The 23,221-nt window shown below is 45.3% G+C and overlaps 1 protein-coding gene across 1 annotated transcript in view; it reads left to right on the top strand.

The window, feature by feature from the left end:
* Nucleotides 1–23,221, top strand: part of ccdc33 (coiled-coil domain containing 33) — a 271,296-nt gene that overhangs the window by 146,016 nt on the left and 102,059 nt on the right. The window contains exon 13 of the mRNA XM_060853677.1: nucleotides 19,074–19,280. Within this exon, the coding sequence (XP_060709660.1) occupies nucleotides 19,074–19,280 (207 nt within the window). The remainder of the gene's footprint in view (nucleotides 1–19,073; nucleotides 19,281–23,221) is intronic.

Genomic DNA, 23,221 nt, shown 5'->3' with positions numbered 1-23,221 from the left:
CTAGTAAAAGATCAAAGTGTCACACTGGTTTTGATTAACAATACATTATGTGAGCTGAGATGTCACCTATTTTCATAAAACCTGAAGTTATGATTAGATTACTAACAGTGTGGAAACAGGCCCTACGGTCCAACAAATCCACACCGACCCTCCGAAAAGCAACCCACCCAGACCCATTCCTCTACATTTACTCTATTCACCTAACACTACGGGCAATTTAGTGTGGCCAATTCACCTAACCTGCACATTTTTGGACTGTGGGAGGAAACCGGAGCACCCGGAGGAAACCCACGCAGACACAAGGAGAATGTGCAAACTCCACACAGACAGGTGCTTGAGGCGGGAGTTGAACCAGGGTCTCTGGCGCTGTGAGGCAGCAGTGTTAGCCACCGTGCAGCCCACAGTATATTGTGAATGTGACTTGAAAGAAGTTCTGGGATTTACATATTATTAATTGAAACCTGCAACCCCATTTTAAGTGATTAAAGACTTAACAGCAATCTAGGTCTTTTCAATACATCGCATCAGTTGTGTGACACTTTGATCTTTTACGATAAATTCTGTGTCCTATGTATCTTGCCCTACTAGCTACCTGACGAAGGAGCGGCGCTCTCAAAGCTTGTAATTCTAAATAAACCTTTTGGACTATAACCTGGTGTTGTTTGATTTTTAGCTTTTTCCATCCCAGTCCAACACCGGCACCTCCACCACGTAGACGGGTGTGGTTCAAGAAGACAGGTTAACCATCAATGTCTTCAGGACAGTTGAGGATGGGTGAAAAATGGATGATGCTACACTCCTTAAAACTGAATATAAAAAAAGACCTGACTTAATTAGTTACCTGACACTTGGCTTTTGTGTGAACATAATGAATTGTAGTAGCTTCTGAGAAGAAGGCATTTAGTTATTGGACATATCATTGAATATAGAAGTTGTGAGGTCATGTTGCGACTGTACAGGACATTGGTTAGGCCACTTTTCGAATGTTGTGTGCAATTCTGGTTTCCTTCCTATTGGAAGGATTTGTGAAACTTGAAAGGGTTCAGAAAAGATTTGCAAGGATGCTGCCAGGGTTGTGGGGCTTGTAGAGATAGGCTGAATAGGCTAGAGCTGTTTTCCCTGGAGCATTGGAGGCTGAGGGTGACCTTACAAAGGTTTATAAAATCATGAGGGTCATGGATAGGATAAATAGACAAGGTCTTTTCCCTGGGGTGGGGGAGTCCCAAACTAGAGGGTTTAGGGTGAGAGAGGAAAAATATAAAACGGATCTTAGGGGCAATTTTTCACACAGAAGGTCGTTTGTGTATGGAATAAGCTGCCAGAGGAAGTGGTGGAGGCTGGTACAATAACAGCATTTAAAAGGCATCTGGATGGGTATATGACTAGGAAGGGTTTAGGAGGGATATGTACTAAATGCTGGCAAATGGGATTCAATTATGTTAGGATATCTGGTTGGCATAGATGAGTTGGACTGAAGGGTCTGTTTCCATGTGATACGTCTTTATGTCTCTATGACTCTAAGAGCAATAGTTTGTGTCAGACAGTCCATTGAAGGAGAACCCACTTGTTGCTGTATCTCCTTGACATGAAAGTGTGGTAATGAATAGAAAGAAACTTATGCTGTTCGAGAGAGTGCAGCAGAGATTCACCAGACTGATACCAGGGATGACAAAACTCTCCTGTTAGGAGAATTTGGCCTGGATTCACTGGAATTTAAAGGATTAGAGGGGCTTCTGATTGAAACATATGAAATTCCATCAGAGGTAGCTAGATGAAATGCAGGGAGCATGTTTCGCCTGACTGGGAACTCCAAAGCCAGGAGACACCGTCTCCCCCAGATCCTGAGACTGTTTAAGGCTGGTATCAGGAAATATTTGTTCACTCAAAAGAACCTGGAATTCTCTTCTTCAGAAAGCTGTGGAGGTTGATCCACTGAATATGTTCAAGAAAGAGGCAGATACATTTTTAGATGTGAAAGGCATCAAGAGGAATATGGAGTGAAAGCAGGAAAATGGCATTGAAATGGAGGGGTCAGTCACGATCATACTGAATGATGGAGCAGGCTTGGATGGCCTCCAGTGGCTCCTAATTTCCACAAATGAATTTTCTGGGGCTAAATAGGGCTGCTTGTAATGTAAGGGGAGCACATTATGGTCATGGTTCTGATGCATATTTTGATTTTGAACAGTATTTGATGAACAATGCAGGCTCTGAGATTGTATTTGACATAAAATCTCTTCCTTTCATACCTAGTGGAGCATGAGGCTGACAGAACATGCATGTATATTTAATTCCCTGGCTAATATTTTTTTTAACTGCCTGTAATAGGTTGTCAGTTCAGTCTATCACCAGAGACTGTAGCTTTATTATAGCCTGACTGAGTAGAAAACCCCACGCTAGTGTGTAGGATGCTCACCCTGTTTCCCCACATTATGGACATAGTTTCACTTTGCCATCAAGTCTTGGGGTGGGACGTGAACTTGGAGTTTCTTTGTTAAAAGGTAAAGACTCTATTTATTGTATCATAGGATCTCCCAATGAGGTCTAGAAATTACATGTGAGAAATATTCATCTGTTCAAGAAGAAGATAAAGTAAGTACTTTAATAACCTTGTTTAAAGAAAGAGAGAAGAGTTTCCGATGGATATAATGCAAGCAAAGCAGCTTAACATCAAATCATTTTAGTTTTCATCGGAATGTCTTCTATTGAACTTCATTTCACTTCAGTGTGTCCTTGTGGTAAAATACGATGCATTGAGATGAGTTGGTATAAAGCATAATGATATGGAGATTTTATTGATATTCTGTTGGTGCCTTGGGGTTTGGTTGCTGAGGAGTCCACATTGGTGGTACTTATGAGTAATTGCCCATGGGTCATATCGAAAGACTGTGCGTGTGATACATTATTCACAAGGGTACAACTTGGTACAGAATTAATTCATTTTATTACAGCTGCTTGCCAAAGTAAATTAACAGTTTCAGCCAAGCACTAAACTACCGAGGTATTTATTTTTGGATGATTGTTGTGGCCCTGTTTTATGGGACCGTAATTTGTTTCCTTGATGATCAGCCTCGTATATAATTTAATGTATGCAGCGGTCACTGTTTGAGAATCTGTTATTAAATCCAAACCTCATCAATACAGCTGTCCCTGGCTGATGTTGCACTACATCAATGCCCTATGTGCACTGGTCCACGTGAATTCTCCGACAGTGGGAGAACCCCAAAAATATCGATTCACTAGATAGCTGATGAGCTACTTATGGATTTTTTTTTGCACCGCACTTTGGTGCCATGGTGGCTCAGTGGTTAGTACTGCTGCTTCGGAATACTGGAGTCCTGGGTTCGATTTCAGCCTTGGCGACTGTGTGGAGTTTGTGCATCCCTCCTGTGTCTGCTTGGGTTTCCTCCCACAGGCCAAAGGTGGGGGGTGGATTGGCAATGCTATATTACCCAAAGTGTCAGGGATGTGCAGGTTAGGGTGGATTGGCAATGCTAAATTGCTTATAGTGTGCAAGCTAGACGGGAAATGAAAGGTTACAGGGATGCCCTTCAGTAGGTCAGTGTGGACTCAAAGGGCTGAATGGCCTGCTTCCACACTGCCGGGATTGTATGATTGCTATCACACTATAGAAGCACCATCAAGAGCTTTGCAAAGGAAGGGTTTTGAAGGGGTGGGGGGCTGATTGGTTTTATGTAGGTAAAAGGAGCAGCCATTTCCTCACCTCAGGATTAATTGAAAAACACAACGCATTGAACAATAATGTGATTGTTTTTTGACATGCGATTGGGTGCGGTGAGATATCTAGACACTAGTAGAGGAGCAACTGAACATTAGGTGAAAAAGTGTTGCCAGATGTGCAAAGCATCACAGATATGAATGTTGGACCTCTGGGACAGTGAGGGACGCTGACGCAGAGATTGGTTGAAGAAACATGTTCTGGAGAAGCCTCTTAAGTGTGTGGAAAGAAAAAGGAACAAAAGTTGGATGGTACTTGGAGTATGGCTGAGTAGGGCTGAGACAGGGTTGGAGAGACAGAATACGACAGGAGGCCAAAGGTGGGATATGGCTGACTTAGTTTCATGATAATGTGAAGGTGCAAGTGTTGGACTAGGGTGGGCAAAGTCAGAAGTTACATGACACCAGGTTATAGTCCAACAGATTTACTTGAAATCACAAGCCTCTCGGTCAGGTGAAGTTATGAAACAGGCTGCAGGTGTGTGATCTTTTTCTTGCTTTCAAAAGGTTTGACCCGTGATGTTCTAATGATGGGCATTAGTTTAGATGTGAATGAGGTTTGGTGGAAACAGGACTAGGTAGGAACATACAGAGGCCACATTGTAGGAAAGGAAGTTATTGACCTTGGTGAATAGGATAGAGTTTAAAACTAATTGGAAAGGTTACCTTCCTCAACGTGCCATACCTTATTCTGATTGCAGCCACACCTTGTTAACACGATCTGCTTACTATTCCCTGTCTAATTGTTTGGGTGGTGTGATAGTGTTGAGGGGACAGACATCGGGATTTTGCCACACTGTCCACCCAGACCTATATCAATTCCTACACCAGCATACAAAGCAGCTAAAAAGAACACTTGCTTCATTTTTGTACCAGATATTAAGTAAATCTCACCTCCTACCCGACATCATTCAGTTTAGTTTACTGAGGGTCTAGAGGAAACATTAGTTAGGAAGTTTTGCAAAATGCATTCTTTATGACAGATTGAATGAGCCTGGGAACAATCTTTCTTCTTTCTGGCAAATAATAATGGATCTTTTTGCGAGGGATATTCTTTAAGGTGTAAGAAGGAGGAAACCAAAGGATAACTGATTACTGGTCAGGGTAAAGACCATCTAAAGCAGATCACACAGAGAGTCCTGAGTTAGCCTCTTCGTTCCCTGTTGTATATGTTGAAGGAAAAAGATGTCATCATTGTCGTAAGCCATCAGGGATTTCAGTAGAAGGATAGCATAGGTAACTAGCTCCCAAGGGATTATCTGAATCAGCAAGATCAAAGCTGATATATTGGTTATGCATTGAGCTGGATGGAGGTTCAATAATGACCTTCCGGAGTGTCATCTGTCCTAGTGCATGAGGCATCATTTCAAAGCCAGTCCCCGGGGTAGATCTGAGGTGCTAATGGTTAAGAACCCTTCTGCATATATTATTTTGAGTCTTGAAATGTGAGGGGATGGAATGAGGTTAGAAAGATGCCTTATTAAGCAGAACCGCTGCTGCTAAGTCAGCTCTCCCTGGACGGAGTGGAAGTTTCATAAGGCTATCCACAGGGTTCAAAAGTTTTGATTTGAAAAAGAAAATGCATTTCAGCTTCTAAATTTTTAAGATTTGTTTTCATCCACATTACTTTCCCCTCATTTGCACTGCACGGTTTTGCAATCCACCCTCACTGATAATTACATAGTATTCAATACTCAGAGACTGGCCATTTAACTGGTTTTTGCTGTTATTTATACTCCGAAAGCACCTCCTCCCACCTTACCCACCCTATAAACATGAGCTTCTATCCTTTTATACCTCGCCTAAGTGTTAATTATCTCACAAGTTAATTTCTCCTGTTCCAAATTTATGTGATATGATTAATGTCCCCAGGCCACAACATTCTGGCCAGCAGAGAGAATAAGAGAATGTTTGCTACATTTTGGCAACCACTTTGTGTAGTGTGGCAATGAATCACTGGCCAAAAAAAAAACACAGCTGGAGAATGTCCCCTGGTTGGTGCTGGTTCTTTCAGTAAAGTGAAAATTACAATAGTCATCAACTGAACTGAACATTTCATTCAGCAATGCCATTTGGAATAAATTCCTCATGAAAGCTAAATTTAAAATAAATCTAAAATGCAATGAGAGTCAAGCTTCCAGCCAGAAGTGCTGAGTGGATGATCCATCTCGGGCTCCTCCAATGGTCCCCAGCATCACAGATACCAGTCTCATATCAAAAAATGGCTGGAGGCACTGGATACTGCAAAGGCAATGGGCCCTGTTAACATTCCGGCAATAGTACTGAAGACGTGTGCTCCAGAACTTGCTGGTCCCCCAGCCAAGCTCTTCCAGTGCAGTTATAACACTGGCATCTACCGACAAATGTGGAAAACTGCTCAGGTATGTCCAGTACACAAAAAGCAGAATAAATCCAACCCGGCCATTTGCTGCCCAATCAGTCTACTCTCCATCATCAGATGGAAGGGGTCATCAACAGTGCTATCAAGCAGCACCTGCTCAGCACCAACCTGCTCGGTGACGCCCAGTTTGGGTTTCGCCAGGGTCACTCAGCTCCTGACCTCATTCCAGCCTTGATTCAAACATCTACAAAAGAGCTGAATTCCAGAGGTGAAGTGAGAGTGACAGCCCTTGTCATCAAGGCCACATTTGACAGAGTATCAAGGAGTCCTGGCAAAACTGGAATCAATGGGTATCAGGAGGCAAACATGCCGCCGGATAGAATCATACCTGACGTAAAGAAAGATGGTTGTAGTTGTGGAGGATCAGTCATCTCAGCTCCAGGACATCTCTGCAGGAGTCCCTCAGGGTAGTGTCCAAGGCCCAGCAATCTTCAGCTGCTTCATCAATGACCTTCCCTCTGTCCTAAGGTCAGAAGTGGGGATATTCACTGATGCTTGCACAGTGTTCAGCACCATTCACAAATCTTCGGATATTGAAGCAGTCCGTGCTCAAATGCATCTGGACAATATCCAGGCTTGGGCTGACAAGTGGCAAGTAACGTTCACCCACACAAATTCTAGACAATGACCATCACCCATTAAAGACACTCTAACCACTGCCCCTTGATATTTAACAGTATTACCATCACTGAATCTCCCACTGTCAGCATCCTTGGCGTTACCAATGATCAGAAGCTCAACTGGATTCACCACATAAACATAATGGCTACAAGAGCGGGTCAGAGACAAGGGAACTGTAGTGAGTCAAGTAACTCACCTCCTGACACCCCAAAGTCTATTCACCATCTGCAAGGCACAAATCAGGAGTGTGATGGAATACTCCCCACTTGCCTGGATGGGTACAGCCCCAACAACACTCAAGAAGCTTGACACCATCCAGGACAAAGCAACCTGCTTGATTGGCATCACATCTACAAACATTCAATCCCTCCACTACTGGCCCTCAGTAGCGGCAGTGTGTAATATCTACAAGATGCGCTGCAGAAAATCCTGAAGATCTCTAGACAGCACCTTCTAAATCCACACCCATTTCCGTCTCGAAGGACAAGGGCAGCAAGTACATGGGAACGCCACCACCTGCAAGTTCACCCCCAAACCATTCACCACCTGACCTTGAAATATACCAAGTCAGTCGTTGGGTCAAAATTCTGGAATTCCCTTCCGACCGGCATATTGAGTCAACCCACAGCAGGTGGACTGCGGCGATTCAAGATGGCAGCTTGCTACCACCTTCTCAAGGGCAAATAGGGATGGGCTGTCAATGCTGACCAGCCAGCAATGCCCAAGTCCCATGAATGAATTTAAAAAAACCTTTTCTTTTGACTGTGCATTTGCAACAATGGAGTTTCACTTGCCAAAAGGGCAATTTAAGGGCAGACTAGTCATGTTATTTTTTTTTTAATTCAGGAAGACTGAAAAAAAAAGCTATTGTTTATTGGGAGGAAAATGAATGTATAGGGTTCAGTTGTACAAGGCACTGGTGAGACAACATCTGGAATACTGAGCCTGGTATTGGTGTTACTGCATTTAAGGAAGGATATAAATGCATAGAGAACAATTCAGAGAAGGGTTACCAGGTTAATGTCTGAAATGGGCAGGTTGTCTAATGAGGACAGTCTGGTCTTGAATGTCCTGGAACTTAGCAAAGCAAGAAGCAGCTTGATTGAAACATATCTGAGGGGTTGTGACATGGGGCATATAGAGAGGATGTTGTGGTAGAATCCAGAACTAGGGGTCACTATTTCAAAATCAGCGGTCAGCTTTTTAAAACAGATACGAGCCTAAATATTTTCTCCAAGGGTCATGCTTCTTCAGAATTCTGAGGCCTCTTCTGGAATACTGTGTCCAGTTCTGGTTGCTCAGTTATAAGAAGGATATTATTAAGCTAGAAAGGATTCAGAAAAGTTTTACCAGAATGTTGCTGGGTATGGAATGCTTGAGTAATAAAGAAAGTCTGAATAAGCTGGGACTTTTTTCTCTGGAGTGTAGGAGGTTGAGAAGTGACCTTGTAGAAGTTTATAAGATCATGAGGGGTTTAGACAGCATTAATGGCAGGTGTCTTTTCCCTAGGATGGGGGATTTCAAGACAAAGGGCCACATTTTGAAGGTGAGAGGAGAGAGGTTTAAAAAAGACAAGAGGGGCAAATGTTTTATGCAGGGAGTGGTTCATGTGTGGAATGAACTTCCAGAGGAAGTGGTGGATGCGGGTGCAGTTGCAATGTTGAAAAGGCATTTAGCTAAGTACATGAATAGGCAAGGTTTGGAGGGTTATGGGCCAGGAGAAGGCAGGTGGGACTAGTTTAGTTTGGGATAATGGTCTGCATGGACTAGTTGGACTGAAGGGTCTGTTTCCATGCTGTATGACTCTATGACCCTATAACAGGTGATGGAAGAAGAGTCTTTCTATATTTTTAAGGCAGAGATGGACAGATACTTGGTAAACAATTGGGTGAAAGGTTATCATGATAGGCAGGAAAGTGGACTTGAAATTACAATCAGATCTGCAATGGTCTTACTGAATGGTGGGGCAGATTCAAAGGGCTGCATGGACTATTCTTGTACCTTGTTTGTGTCTCGCAATAACAGCTGGAAAATGCTGGGTAGATCTCAGTGCTTTTGGTGAGAAACTCTTTCCACTGAGAACCTATTGGCTGGGTGTAACACATCCTAACAACTTAAGGAAGAGCAAATGAATTAATCCAACATGTCCTGGCTCAATATAATCCCTCAAATAGTGATGCTAAATGAGGCGGATTACATGGTCATTATCACATTGCTGCTAGTGGGATCCTGATGTGCATCACTTAGTTGCTTGTTTCTTTGTATTATTCCAGGGGCAGCATTTCCAAAAGATTTCATTTGATTTAAAACACTTGAGGTTGAATTAAGGTCATGAAAGACACCATACAAATGAAAATATCTATGGGGTGACATGGTGGCTCAATGGTTAGCATTGCTGCCTCACAGCACCAGGGACCTGGGTTTGATTCCAGCCTTGGGTGACTGTGTGAAGTTAGCACATTCTTCCATGTCAGCGTGGGTGTGCTCCGGTTTCCACAGTCCAAAGATTTGCCGGTTAGGTGGATTGGCCATGCTAAACTGCTCATAATATCTAGGGATGTGTAGGTTAGGTAGATTAGCTATGGGAAATGTAAGGTTATGGGCTGGGCCTGGGTGGGATGCCCTTCAGAAGGTCAGTGTGGGCTGCATGGCTTTCTTTTACACTGTAGGGACAGTATGATTCATAAGTAGAAATATCATTTATTGAAAGATGGCAGATCGGGAAGTTCAACAGTAAATTAATGGTAGTTAATGGACTAGTTTTCACACAAAAGATGGTTCGCATCGAAGAGTGGTTTCTGCTGTTGCACCATTTTAGTACACAGTCTGTATTCAAAACGGTCTCAACTCCCTCACTTTTCTTGTCCCTTTTCAAACCCTCCCATCTTCGACCGAATTGTCTCGCTATTCGTGAGAAATATGCCTCTGTTTGCATGTTTTAATATTGCAACTTAGCGTATGATGGCATTCATTACAGCACGCCTGGTTTTACGACTAATGAGTTAGATACATCGAGGCACAGGGAAAATTAATGTCTTTGTTGATCGGAATTTGCCTGTCACTCCCTAGCCCATTCCCAAAGGATCTGTCCTGGACAGAAGCTAATTGAATAAAAGCGGGAGAGCAGGGCTGTTGTTCAGAGAGTTGAGAGATGGTTGAGAAAGCAGCTGAACATAGTTCAGCACCCTGGACAGCAGCTGCATTCGTCTCACGTCTAACCACAGAAAGCTGATAAACTGTTGCATTTTACATGATCTGAAGCTAATGCACGGGCGAGGCTGCATTTCCATCTGACAGCGCCCGGGTCTAACTCTCTGATGTTGGATAGGAATTGCTGCATTTCTTTTGTTATTGTGTATGTAAAAAAAATGCTTGAATTGCCCGAAAGACGTGCACGATAACTTCCGACTGGTTTTAACAAAGTAGAAAGGTAAAAGTAGCAAAGAACAGCAGTTTAAAGCAGGCTGGAGAGAGGTGGCCTGAGAAAATAGGGCGAAGGATTCTAAGGTTTTCCTAATTTCCTATTCCCGAGCTTGGAATGTTAAAGGAGGAATTCAGCATATTGAAGCAAATTGCTGTTAAAGTTCACTCGTTCAGTGATCGCAACACTCCCACAGCACCTCACTCACAATACAGCAGTCCCTCAGCACCTCATTCACAATACAGACTCCCTCAGCTCCTCACTCACAATACAGCACTCCCACAGCACCTCCCTCACAATACAGCACTCCCTCAGCTCCTCACTCACATTACAGCACTCCCTCAGCTCCTCACTCACAATACAGCACTCCCTCAGCTCCTCACTCACAATACAGCACTCCCACAGCACCTCCCTCACAATACAGCACTCCCTCAGCTCCTCACTCACAATACAGCACTCCCTCAGCCCCTCACTCACATTACAGCACTCCCTCAGCCCCTCACTCACATTACAGCACTCCCTCAGCTCCTCACTCACAATACAGCACTCCCTCAGCACCTCACGCACAATACAGCACTCCCTCAGCATCCCCTCAGCACCTCACTCTCAATAGAACACTCCCTCAGCACCTCCCTCACAATACAGCAGTCCCTCAGCACCTCATTCACAATACAGACTCCCTCAGCACCTCACTCACAATACAGCAGTCCCTCAGCACCTCACTCACAATACAGCACTCCCTCAGCTCCTCACTCACAATACAGCACTCCCTCAGCCCCTCACTCACATTACAGCACTCCCTCAGACCCTCACTCACATTACAGCACTCCCTCAGCTCCTCACTCACAATACAGCACTCCCACAGCACCTCCCTCACAATACAGCACTCCCTCAGCTCCTCACTCACAATACAGCACTCCCTCAGCCCCTCACTCACATTACAGCACTCCCTCAGCCCCTCACTCACAATACAGCACTCCCTCAGCACCTCACTCACAATACAGCACTCCCTCAGCACCTCACGCACAATACAGCACTCCCTCAGCATCCCCTCAGCACCTCACTCTCAATAGAACACTCCCTCAGCACCTCCCTCACAATACAGCAGTCCCTCAGCACCTCATTCACAATACAGACTCCCTCAGCACCTCACTCACAATACAGCAGTCCCTCAGCACATCACTCACAATACAGCACTCCCTCAGCACCTCATTCGCAATACAGCACTCCCTCAGCACTCCCTCAGCACCTCACTCTCAATACAGCACTCCCTCAGCACCTCAATCACAATACAGAACTCCCTCAGCACCTCACTCTCAATACAGCACTCCCTCAGCACCTCATTCACAATACAGCACTCCCTCAGTACCTCACTCTCAATACAGCAGTCCCTCAGCACCTCACTCACAATACAGCACTCCCTCAACACTCATTCACAGTACAGCAGTCCCTCAGCACTCCCTCAGCACCTCACTCTCAATACAGCACTCCCTCAGCACCTCACTCACAATACAGCAGTCCCTCAGCACCTCACTCACAATACAGCAGTCCCTCAGCACCTCACTCACAATACAGCACTCCCTCAACACTCATTCACAGTACAGCAGTCCCTCAGCACTCCCTCAGCACTTCACTCTCAATACATCACTCCCTCAGCACACCCTCAACACCTCGCTCTCAATACAGCACTCCCTCAGCACATCCTCAGCACCTCACTCTCAATAGAACACTCCCTGAACACCTCACTCTCAATACAGCATTCCCTCAGCACTCCCTCAGCACCTCACTCTCAATAGAACACTCCCTCAGCACCTCACTCTTAACAGAACACTCCCTCAGCACCTCTCTCACAATACAGCACTCCCTCAGCACCTCACTCTCAATAGAACACTCCCTCTGCACTTCACTCACAATACAGCACTCCCTCAGCACCTCACTCTCAATAGAACACACCCTCAGCACTTCACTCATATTACAGCACTCCCTCAGCAATCCCTCAGCACCTCACTCACAATACAATACTCTCTCAGCACCTCACTCATGATACAACACTCCCTCAGCGCCTCATTCACAAAACAGCACTCCCTCAGCACCTCATTCACAATACAGCAGTCTCTCAGTATTCCCTCGGTACCTCATTCACAATACAGCATTCCCTCAGCACCTCACTCACAATACAGCACTCCCTTAGCACCTCATTCACAACACAGCAGTCTCTCAGTACTCCCTCAGCACCTCATGCACAATACAGCACTCCCTCAGCACCTCATGCACAATACAGGACTCCCTTAGCACCTCATTCACAATACAGCACTCCCTCAGCACCTCACTCTCAATAGAACACTCCCTCTGCACTTCACTCACAATACAGCACTCCCTCAGCACCTCACTCTCAATAGAACACACCCTCAGCACTTCACTCATATTACAGCAGTCCCTCAGCACTCCCTCAGCACCTCACTCACAATACAATACTCTCTCAGCACCTCACTCTCTATACAGTACTCCTTCAGCACCTCACTCTCAATACAGCAGTCCCTCAGCATTCCCTCAGCACCTCACTCATGATACAGCACTCCATAGCACCTCACTCATGATACAACACTCCCTCAGCACCTCATTCACAATACAGCAGTCTCTCAGTATTCCCTCAGCACCTCATTCACAATACAGCACTCCCTCAGCACCTCACTCACAATACAGCACCCCTTAGCACCTCATTCACCACACAGCAGTCTCTCAGTACTCCCTCAGCACCTCATGCACAATACAGCACTCCCTCAGCACCTCATGCACAATACAGCACTCCCTTAGCACCTCATTCACAATACAGCACTCCCTCAGCACCTCACTCTCAATACAGCACTCACTCAGCACCTCATTCACAATACAGCACTCCGTCAGCACCTCATTCACAAAACAGCACTCCCTCAGCACCTCATTCACAATACAGCAGTCCCTCAGCACCTCACTCACAACACATTTCCTCAGTACCTCACTCTCAATATAGCATTCCCTTAGCATCTCATTCACAATACAGCACTCCCTCAGTACTCCCTCAGCACCTCACTCTCAATCCAGCACTCCCTCAGCACCTTATTCACAATACAGCACTCCCTCAGCACTCCCTCAGTACTCCCTCAGCACCTCACTCAAAACACATTTCCTCAGCATCTCACTCACAATACAGCACTCCCTCAGTGCCTCACTCTCAATACAGCACTCCCTCAAGACTTCACTCACATTACAGCACTCACTCAGCACCTCAGTCTCAATACAGCACTCCCTCAGCACCTCACTCTCAATGCAGCACTCCCTCAGCACCTCACTCACAATACGGCACTCCCTCAGCACCTCACTCACAATACAGCACTCTCTCAGCACCTCATTCACAATACAGCCCTCCCTCAGTGCCTCACTCACAATACAGTACTCCCTCAGCACCTCACTCACAATACAGCACTCCCTCAGTGCCTCACTCACAATACAGCACTCCCTCAGCATCTCATTCACAGTACAGCAGTTCCTCAGCACTCCCTCAGCACCTCACTCACATTACAGCATTCCCTCAGTACCTCACTCATTATGCAGCAGTCCCTCAGTAGTCACTCACAATACATCAGTCCCTCAGCATCTCATTGACAATATAGCACTCACTCAACACCTCACGCACAATACAGAGCTCCCTCAGCACCTCAATCACATTACAGCACTCCCACAGCACTCCCTCAGCACCTCACTCTCAATACAGCACTCCCTCAGCACTTCACTCACAATAAAACACTCCCTCAGCACCTCACTCACAATACAGCAGTCCCTCAGCACCTCATTCTCAATACAGCACTCCTTCAACACCTCACTCACAATGTAACACTCCCTCAGCACTTCACTCTCAATGCAACCCACCCTCAGTGCTGTACTACCTCAGCACACATTCTTAATTCATCACTGCCTCGTGATTGCAACTTGAATACAGCACTCTCTCAATACCCAAAGTACTCCCAGTCTCTCGTACAGGACGTTTTACTATAACATGTTTCATTGTCTTGCATTTTATTGCAACTGTCTCTCAGAACTAGCCTCCCATTACTACATGTTCTAAGTACCACACTCTTAGTAGTGCAATATCAATAGACTGATCTCAATTCAGCGTCATTAGTATGGCAGTCTGTCTGTGCTTCAATAATCGGTACAGCATCCTCAATATATCCATTCTAAGATATGCACTGTCAATGCTGCATGCACTCATAATAGCATCCTCAATACAGTATTCCATCAGTACTGTATCCTCCCTACTGCACTCTAACATAGCATCCTTACAGTGTTTCACAGTCTACACTGTACTGGCGTCTCGAGGGATTGGGGTATTTCCTGAGAGTTTTCACCTGCTGTACAGCACCTGCTTTCACACACCAGCTGCTTGCGTTACAGAGGTTCAGAGGGGAGATATATACCAGGGAAATTCATTACCCTCCCCCTCCATCTCCCAGGAGAGGAGCTTGAATCTGAAACCTTCTGGAGTGAGAATCATATCTGAACCAATCTGTCAATTCTTGCAGCAGAAGTCACAGCGATGGTAACTGATCACTTAATAAAAAAATGCATGTTTGTGGATACCATTAACATGGTCACTTGGTGAGCATCTTGTTGTGAAAGCCTAAATGGGATACTGTCTCATGTTACAATTGCTGAGATCAACTTGCCTTTTAAATACCTGATAGGTAGATTCAACACTGATCAAAAGCAATTTTTTTCTATTTAATTCTGGTTATGTTGCCTGATTTAAAAATGTTTTCGTGAACAGGGCAGTAAATGTTGATAATGCCACTGAAATTCCAGGTCACTGATCTAGTCAGTGCTGAGAAACTTAATTGATTCAGAGCAAGACCATTGACTCATCCTTGTGTCTGTGAATATGTCTTTAAGTTATTTACTTCAGGCTGAGTAACAGCTTTAAGCTGACGTCATCAGCACTCGCTAGCAAAACAGGCGACAAATGTCTGTATCCATCATCCTCAATTCTTAAGAAATTGTACATTTCTGAAAATATCACACGGGAAGAAGGACGATAGCATGTGTTACTGGACAAGTAATCTAGAGGCCTGCACATATGCTTTCGTGACATGAGTTCAAATCCCACCACAGCTTATAGAATCATCGAGGTTTACAACATGGAAAAAGGAGGTTTTCCCAGCCTGCCCAGTTTTTATAGAATCCTAACAGTGTGGAAACAGGCCATTTGGCCCAACAAGTCTACACCCAGCCTTCTGGAGATCATTCCACCCAGGTCCATCCCCCTACATTTCCCATGGCTAATGCACCAAACCTACACACTCCTGGCTCCAAGGGGAATTTCCCATGGCCAATCCACCCAAGCTGCACATCTTTGGACAGTGGGCGATAACCAGAGCATCCAACAGAAACCTATGCAGATGCAGGAAAGAACATGCAATCTGCCCACAGACAGTCACCCAAGGGTGCAATCGAACCCAGGGCTCTGGCACTGTGAAGTAGCAGTGCTAACCACTGAGTCACTGTGCTGCCACAATTACATTTAGCTCCATTTGCCTGTGTTTGGTCCATATCCCTCCATTCCCTCCATGCATATCCCATCCACATACCTGTCCAAATGTTTCTTAAGTGATGAAATTATATTTAACTCCACCACTATCTTTGGAAGCCCCAGCGCATATACCCTCTATGTGAAGAAATTGCCCCCCTGGGCCTTTTTGTATCTTTCCTTTCTCACTTTAAACCTTGCTCCTTGTCCATGGACATCCAGGTGTGAACATAACCAAAAAAGGGAGGTAAACATTTCGATATAATACCACTTTTCACTAACTAGATCATCTCGTCAGTGCCCAGCAGCAGATCAGTCCCTCTTTATTTGTGCTGAAAATGTGTTGCTGGTTAAAGCACAGCAGGTTAGGCAGCATCCAAGGAACAGGAAATTCGATGTTTCGGGCCAAAGCCCTTCATCAGGAATGAGGAGAATGTGCCAGGCAGGCTAAGATAAAAGGTAGGGAGGAGGGACTTGGGGGAGGGGCGATGGAGATGTGATAGGTGGAAGGAGGTCAAGGTGAGGGTGATAGGCCGGAGTGGGGTGGGGGCGGAGAGGTCAGGAAGAGGATTGCAGGTTAGGAGGGCGGTGCTGAGTTGAGGGAATCGACTGAGACAAGGTGGGGGGAGGGGAAATGAGGAAACTGGAGAAATCTGAGTTCATTCCTTGTGGTTGGAGGGTTCCCAGGCGGAAGATGAGACACTCCTCCTCCAGCCGTCGTGTTGTTATGTTCTGCTGATGAAGGAGTCCAAGGACCTGCATGTCCTCGGTGGAGTGGGAGGGAGAGTTAAAGTGTTGAGCCACGGGGTGGTTGGGTTGGTTGGTCCGGGCGTCCCAGAGATGTTCTCTGAAGCGTTCCGCAAGTAGGCAGCCCGTCTCCCCAAGTAGAGGAGGTCACATCGGGTGCAGCGGATGCAATAGATGATGTGTGTGGAGGTGCAGGTGAACTTGTGGCGGATATGGAAGGATACCTTGGGGCCTTGGAGGGAAGTGAGGGAGGAGGTGTGGGCGCAAGTTTTACATTTCCTGCGGTTGCAGGGGAAGGTGCCGGGAGTGGAGGTTGGGTTGGTGGGGGGTGTGGACCTGACGAGGGAGTCACGAAGGGAGTGGTCTTTGCGGAACGCTGATAGGGGAGGGGAGGGAAATATATCCCTGGTGGTGGGGTCCGTTTGGAGGTGGCGGAAGATACTTTCTCAAACAATGCCCTCTGTTTGCTTTTTCTGAGCAGGACATTTTATCATTATGTTAACAGTTAATACAGTGGGTGGCATGGTTGGTTCATGGTGCCAGGGACCTGGGTTCAATTCCACCCTCGGGCAACTGTCTGTGTGGAGTTTGTACATTCTCCCTGTGTCTGTGTGGGTTTCCTCCCACTGTCCGACGATGTACAGATTAGGTGGACTGGCCGTGGGGAATGCAGGGTTACAGGAATAGGGTGTGGGCTTGGTAGTGTGTCTGAGTGAGATACTGTTTGGAGGGTCAAAGTGGATTTGATGGTCTGGATGTCCTGCTTCCACACTGAAGGGATTCTATGAATTATGTTACAAATTTTGGTCACTGACTGTGAAGACCTCATGAATGCCTGAGGTGCTATACAAATGCAAGTCCTGTTCTCATAGTGCATCATTTAATGAGAATATGTTGTAGGAAGGACACATTTTTAGACACATTTACAGAGGAGTCCTGTTTCAAAACGCTTTTCCTCAGCCATCCCTTTCGAATGCTAGGCCCTCGCACAGTTTACTTGCAGCAATTTGATTAGGGATTGTCTAGAGGAATGAAACAATGTCTGGCAGGAAATGAGGGGAGTAAATTTCATTAACATGCCGGGTAAGTTAGTCTGTGTCTTCGTTCGAAAGGGCATGCAGAAGGAGTGTTACTTGAGTCGCAGAAATCAATCATTTCCCACAAACCTCTTTTTGAGCAGTGATGCAGATCCTTTCAGACCTTGTCTTTGCACTGCTGGCCTGTCATTGCATTCAGTGAGTGGATCTGTTGTAGGTAGATGCAAAGGTTGGTGGGGGGTAGGAAAGTAAATTGCTTCTGTTCTTTCTAAGATGTGGAGAGACACTGCCCAGTGAAGGCGGGCTGAAATACTTGGAATTAGTAATTAAACTGGCACCTATTACCTGCAGACAATCCACTCTCCCTGGCTTACAGTGAGTGGAGGGGAAATGTAAATTGTTGTGACTTGATTAGAAAACAAATTGTGTTGAGACTGAGATCTCATTAGTTTCTCAGTCATGAGAGAAAGCTCTTGAAGATTGACTTTGTGCACTAAACGGCTGTGTGGAGAATCATGTGTGGGATCTTGCTGTGAGTAAATTGCCATTTTTGTTTACGTCACAACTGTGCCTGTGCTTCACGCTAACCCACTGTACATGAGGTATTTAAAACAGCAATAGGAAAACTCAATTTTTGACTTGGACAAGAAATCTCAAGCTTAGCTTGACAGTGAAGCCAGCTCTTCAAGTATTCTTCGACATGTCCATGGGAAATATATCAGAGTTTTTATCTATAAAGCCCCCTCTGGTGCCAGGGACCCAACAGAGGAAGTACTCTGTAAGCAAACCTGAGTCAGCAGGAAGGAAGAGCAGCGGTAAATTTGTTACCTGTTATTGGCAATTATGACCAATTTTTGCATTTACATAGTGGCTTTCATTAACTCAGGACTGGGCAAAGAACTAACACATTAACTGTGACACACAGTCACTGTTGTAAGATTCTAGCCAATTTGGTCACAACAGGATTCTGCATTGAGATAGATGCTCAGGAGACATGATTGTTTGTGGGGGTTCGGTGAGCAGGGCAGGGTAAGTGATAGCCAGGATATGAGGGAGAGCTCCCTTGCTGATCACTTAAGTCATGCTCTGGGACCTTTTAATGTCCCCCCTGAGAGAGCAGATAGGGTCGTGGTTTAAATATCTCATTTTACAGGTGGTGGCACCAACAGTGCAGCCCTGCACTGGGATTTGGACTTTGTGGTCATGCCTCTGGAATGGGATTTGTCTCCTTGATGTTTAGAGGCGAGAATGTATCCCATTACATCAAAATACCTCATGATCATCAGTCAAAATAACTCCCTGAAGTTAAAAATCACACAACACCAGGTTATAGTCTATCAGGTTTAATTGCAAGCACTAGCTTTCGGGGCACTGCTCCTTCAGAAGGAGTGTCAATCCGAAAGCTAGTGCTTGCAATTAAACCTGTTGGACTATAACCTGGTGTTGTGTGATTTTAACTTTGTACCACCCCAGTCCAACACCGGCATCTCCAAATCATGACTCCCTGAATACATTCAGAACCCTTTTTTTTAAATATATATATTTCAGAGGCCGGATTCAGTTCTTACTGCCACAGATGCCCATCATTTGCCCAGTCTGGATGTAAAATCATGGACCAGTCTCCAACAACAAGCCACTGATGCGGCATTTCCTGCAGAAATATCTTCAGGACCACACCGAGCAAACATGGAAAAGTGGACCATATTACCAACCCAGGAGGGGACTGCAGCATTACCAGCAACACAGTGTGAAAAGGTACGTCAGAAATAGTTAAATTGTTTCAAAACAGATGAGAATTTGAGTGAGTGACGTCACCCTCTCAGACAGTGTAACAGGTAAAAGAATATATAACAACAAATTTACAACAGTCATCTCAGCTTGTAACCTGACTCACTTACCTTTGCTAGAAGTGGCATGCAAAAGGACCTGCACTCTGCAAATAAAAGAAATATGTCAATTCTTGAGCCTTTTTTTGGAGCGTGGGGAGCCTCATTGCTTTCAATATGGCATTGCCTCAGCCGACCAGAATAGACTTGCCGACTAAATAAATTCTTTACTTTCGCAGTATAAATTATTGTAACGACTTGAAATTTGGCATTCTCGCATTTTTCCTGTAGAGTGCAAGATGGAAAACTTCAGCGACACCTGATCTACCTCCTTACTTGAAAAGGGGTATTATATTTGCCATTTTTCAGATTGATGGAACCGTTCAAGAATCTAAGGAATCTAGTGAATCCACCGCCCCTGTTCATAGAATCCCAACAGTATGGAAGCAGACCATTTGGCCCATCAAGTCCACACTGACCTTCCAAAGAGTATCCCACCCAGACCCATTCCCCTCGCCCAGCATTTCCCATGGCTAACCCACCTAGCGTACACATCCCTGGACACTATGATCAGCTTTGCACAGCCAATCCACCTAACCTACCCATCTTTGGACTGTGGGAGGAAACTGGAGCAATCAGAGGAAATCCACACCGAGACAGGTGAGAATGTGCAAACTCCACACAGACAGTCACCTGAGGGTAGAATCGAATCCAGGTCCCTGCTGGCGCTGTGAGGCTACACTGCTAACCACTGACCTACTGTGCCACCTTTTTGCTGATTCTTGCAACTCACTAGTTTCCCATAAACCTGCTCTGTATACACACACACACACACACACACACACACACACACACACACACACACACACACACACACTTAAATTAGAACCATAGAACCCCTACAAGTGTGAAACAGGCCTTTCAGCCCAACAAGTCCACACCAACCCTCCGAAGACTAACTCAACCAGACCCATTCCCCTACCCTATTATCCTATATTTACCCCTGACCAATGCATCTAACCCACAAATCCCTGAACACTATGGGCAATTTAGCTTGGCCAATCCACCTAACCAGCCCATCTTTGGACTGTGAGAGAAAGCCGGAGCACCCAGAGGAAATCCGCGCAGAAAAAAATGTGCAAACTCCACACAGACAGTCACCCGAGGCTGGATTCGAACCCGGAGCTCTGGCGCTCACCGCTGAGCCACTATGCCACCCTAAAAATTGGTTCAGAAACCACAACACTGAGATGGCCAGGAATCGTACTCAGGTGAACTGTCAGGAAAGCAGCTATGCTCACCACTATACCACCATCGCCCTGCTAGCATACATATATGTATTTATCTGTATGCATAGATGTGTGTATGCATATTGATATATATAGATATTGTTTATACAAGTGTAGACGCATATATGCGTGTAAATGCTTATAAGTATGTGTGCATGTATGTGTGTGTGTATATATATATATTTTTAAGTCTGTGCAATCAACTGCACCCTCTGTGGGAGAATCTCAGTTCTAGGTAGGCCTGATGAGCAAGATCTTCCTAAAATCTTCATCCAAGAAGAAATACCGAGAGACACAGAGAGGTAGACATTGTCTACGTGGCATTCTGAAAAGGCGTTTGACAAGGTCCTGCATGGTAGACTGGTTAGTAAGGTTAGATTACACGGGATCCAGAGGAAGCTAGCCAATTGGATACAAAATTAGCTTGAAGGTTGGAGGCAGAGGGTGGTGATAGAAAGTGGTTGCTTTTCAGACTGGAGGCCTTTGGCCAGCAGTGTTCCACAATGATTGGTGCTGTGTCCAATGCTTTCATCCATTATATAAATGATTTGGATGTGAATATAGGTGGCATGGTTCGTAAGTTTACAGGTGACACCAAAACAGGTGTTGTGGTGGACAGCAAAGAAGATTATCTCAGAGTACAGAGGGACCTCGATCAGATGGGCCCATGGGCCGAGGAGTGGCAGATGGAGTTTAATTTAGATAAGTGTGAGGTGCTGCGTTTTGCTAAAGTAAACCAGGGCAGGGACTTATTCAGTTAATGGTAAGGTCCTGGGGAGTGTTGCTGAACAAAGAGACCTTGGGGTGCAGGTGCATAGTTCCTTGGATCACAGGTGGACAGTATAGTGCAGAAAGTGTTTGAGACGCTTGCCTTCTTTGCTCAGAATATTGAGTAGAGGAGTTGGGAGGTCATGTTACAGCTGTACAGGATATTATTAGGCCACCTTTGGAATATTGCGTACAATTCTGGCTACCCTTCTATAAGAAAGATGATGTTAAACTTGTGAGGGTACGGGAAAGATTTATAAGAACGTTGCTAGGAATGGAGGGTTTGAGTGAAAGTGAGAGGCTGAATAAGCTGGGACTGTTTTTCCTGGAGCAGTGGAAGCTGAGGGGTGACCTTAGAGAGGTTTATAAAATCACAAGGGGAATGTATAGGGTGAATAGCCCAGGTCTTTCTCCTACAGTGGGGGAAACCAAAACTAGAGTGCAAGAGATTTAAGGTGAGATGGGAAAGATTTAAAAAGGACCTGAGGAGTAACCTTTTCACGCAGAGGATGATGCGTGTATGGAATGAGCTGCCAGAGGAAGTGGTGGAGGCTGGTACAATTACAACATTTAAAGGGCATCTGGATAGGTATAAGAATAGGAAGGATTTAGAGGGATATGGGCCCAATGTTGGCAAAGGGGACTAGGTGAGATTGGGATGGCTGGTCGGCATGAATGAGTTGGACCGAGGGGTCTGTTTGCTTGCTGACTGGCTCTATGTCCCTATAACTAGATATGTGTGTATAGTTATGAAAACATACATCTGTGTGTGTATTAACGCAGATATATACGTGTGTATATAATTGTGGAGGCTAATGAAGTTTATATGGTCACACTTTAGGAACTTCCTTTGACCCAGCAACACAAACTTCCATCCTACAGCTCAGGTCACACTCTTTATTGAGCTGCAGGGAATTTACAGCATAGACGCAGACCATTCCACTCGTCTGCTCCATGCATTAAAGCACTGAAGCACCTCCTGTCACCCCTACCCTGTCCAGTCACACTCTGGGAGTGGTTTTAGCTCAAGCTGCCAGGCGGAGGCTGGGTGGAAATGCAGGAGCTATGACATCCCACATTGCTCCTGATTCAGTCATGGGTTTGGTTATAATTTTCTTTTCCTTTATCTTCTCCGCATCTGATGAGGAAGCTGTACTCACTGTCGGAGTATTGCTTCTCACTGTCAGGATGTCATATTCCTGCTCCTGAATTACCTACTGAGCAGTCGTCTTTTATTGCTGTTATCAAGAAGTTTTGTCTTGAAAAAAAACTGCATTGGACTTGCATTTATATAACGCCTTGCATGATGTCCCAAAGGCATTTTCCAGACAATGAAGTATCTTAGAAGTGCAGTCACTGTTGTAAAATGGGAAATGTGGCAGGCAGTTCCCGCAGCAAGATCCCACAGACCGTGATGTGATAATGACCCAGGCAATGTCTCAGACTGTGGTGTTGATTGCAGGATAAATATTGGCCAGGATGCTGAGGCCGTGCACTTCAAAATGGTGCCATGGGATCTGTTCATCCACCAGAGCAAGCAGACAGGACCTTATTTAACATTCGACTTGAAAGCAAATGCCTCTGTCAGTGCCTCGTGTGGTGCAATGGTAGCGTACTGACCTCTGGGCCAGAGGGCCTGGGTTCAAGTCCCACCCAATTTCAGAGGTGCAGTGCAGCATTTCTGAACAGTTTGATTAAAAGTATCGGCGCGGGTAAACTGCTGCATTAAAGTAATAACAGATGGACAAAGGACACTCAAGTGTATTGTTGGTTTATGTTGGCACGGTAACCTCTCCACTGCTGTTTATTCATT

The sequence above is a fragment of the Hemiscyllium ocellatum genome, chromosome 42, assembly GCF_020745735.1.
Source record: "Hemiscyllium ocellatum isolate sHemOce1 chromosome 42, sHemOce1.pat.X.cur, whole genome shotgun sequence".
Lineage (NCBI taxonomy): Eukaryota > Metazoa > Chordata > Chondrichthyes > Orectolobiformes > Hemiscylliidae > Hemiscyllium > Hemiscyllium ocellatum.
The sequence above is the reverse complement of the archived record's forward strand: the minus strand, read 5'-3'. Positions and strand labels throughout refer to the sequence as shown.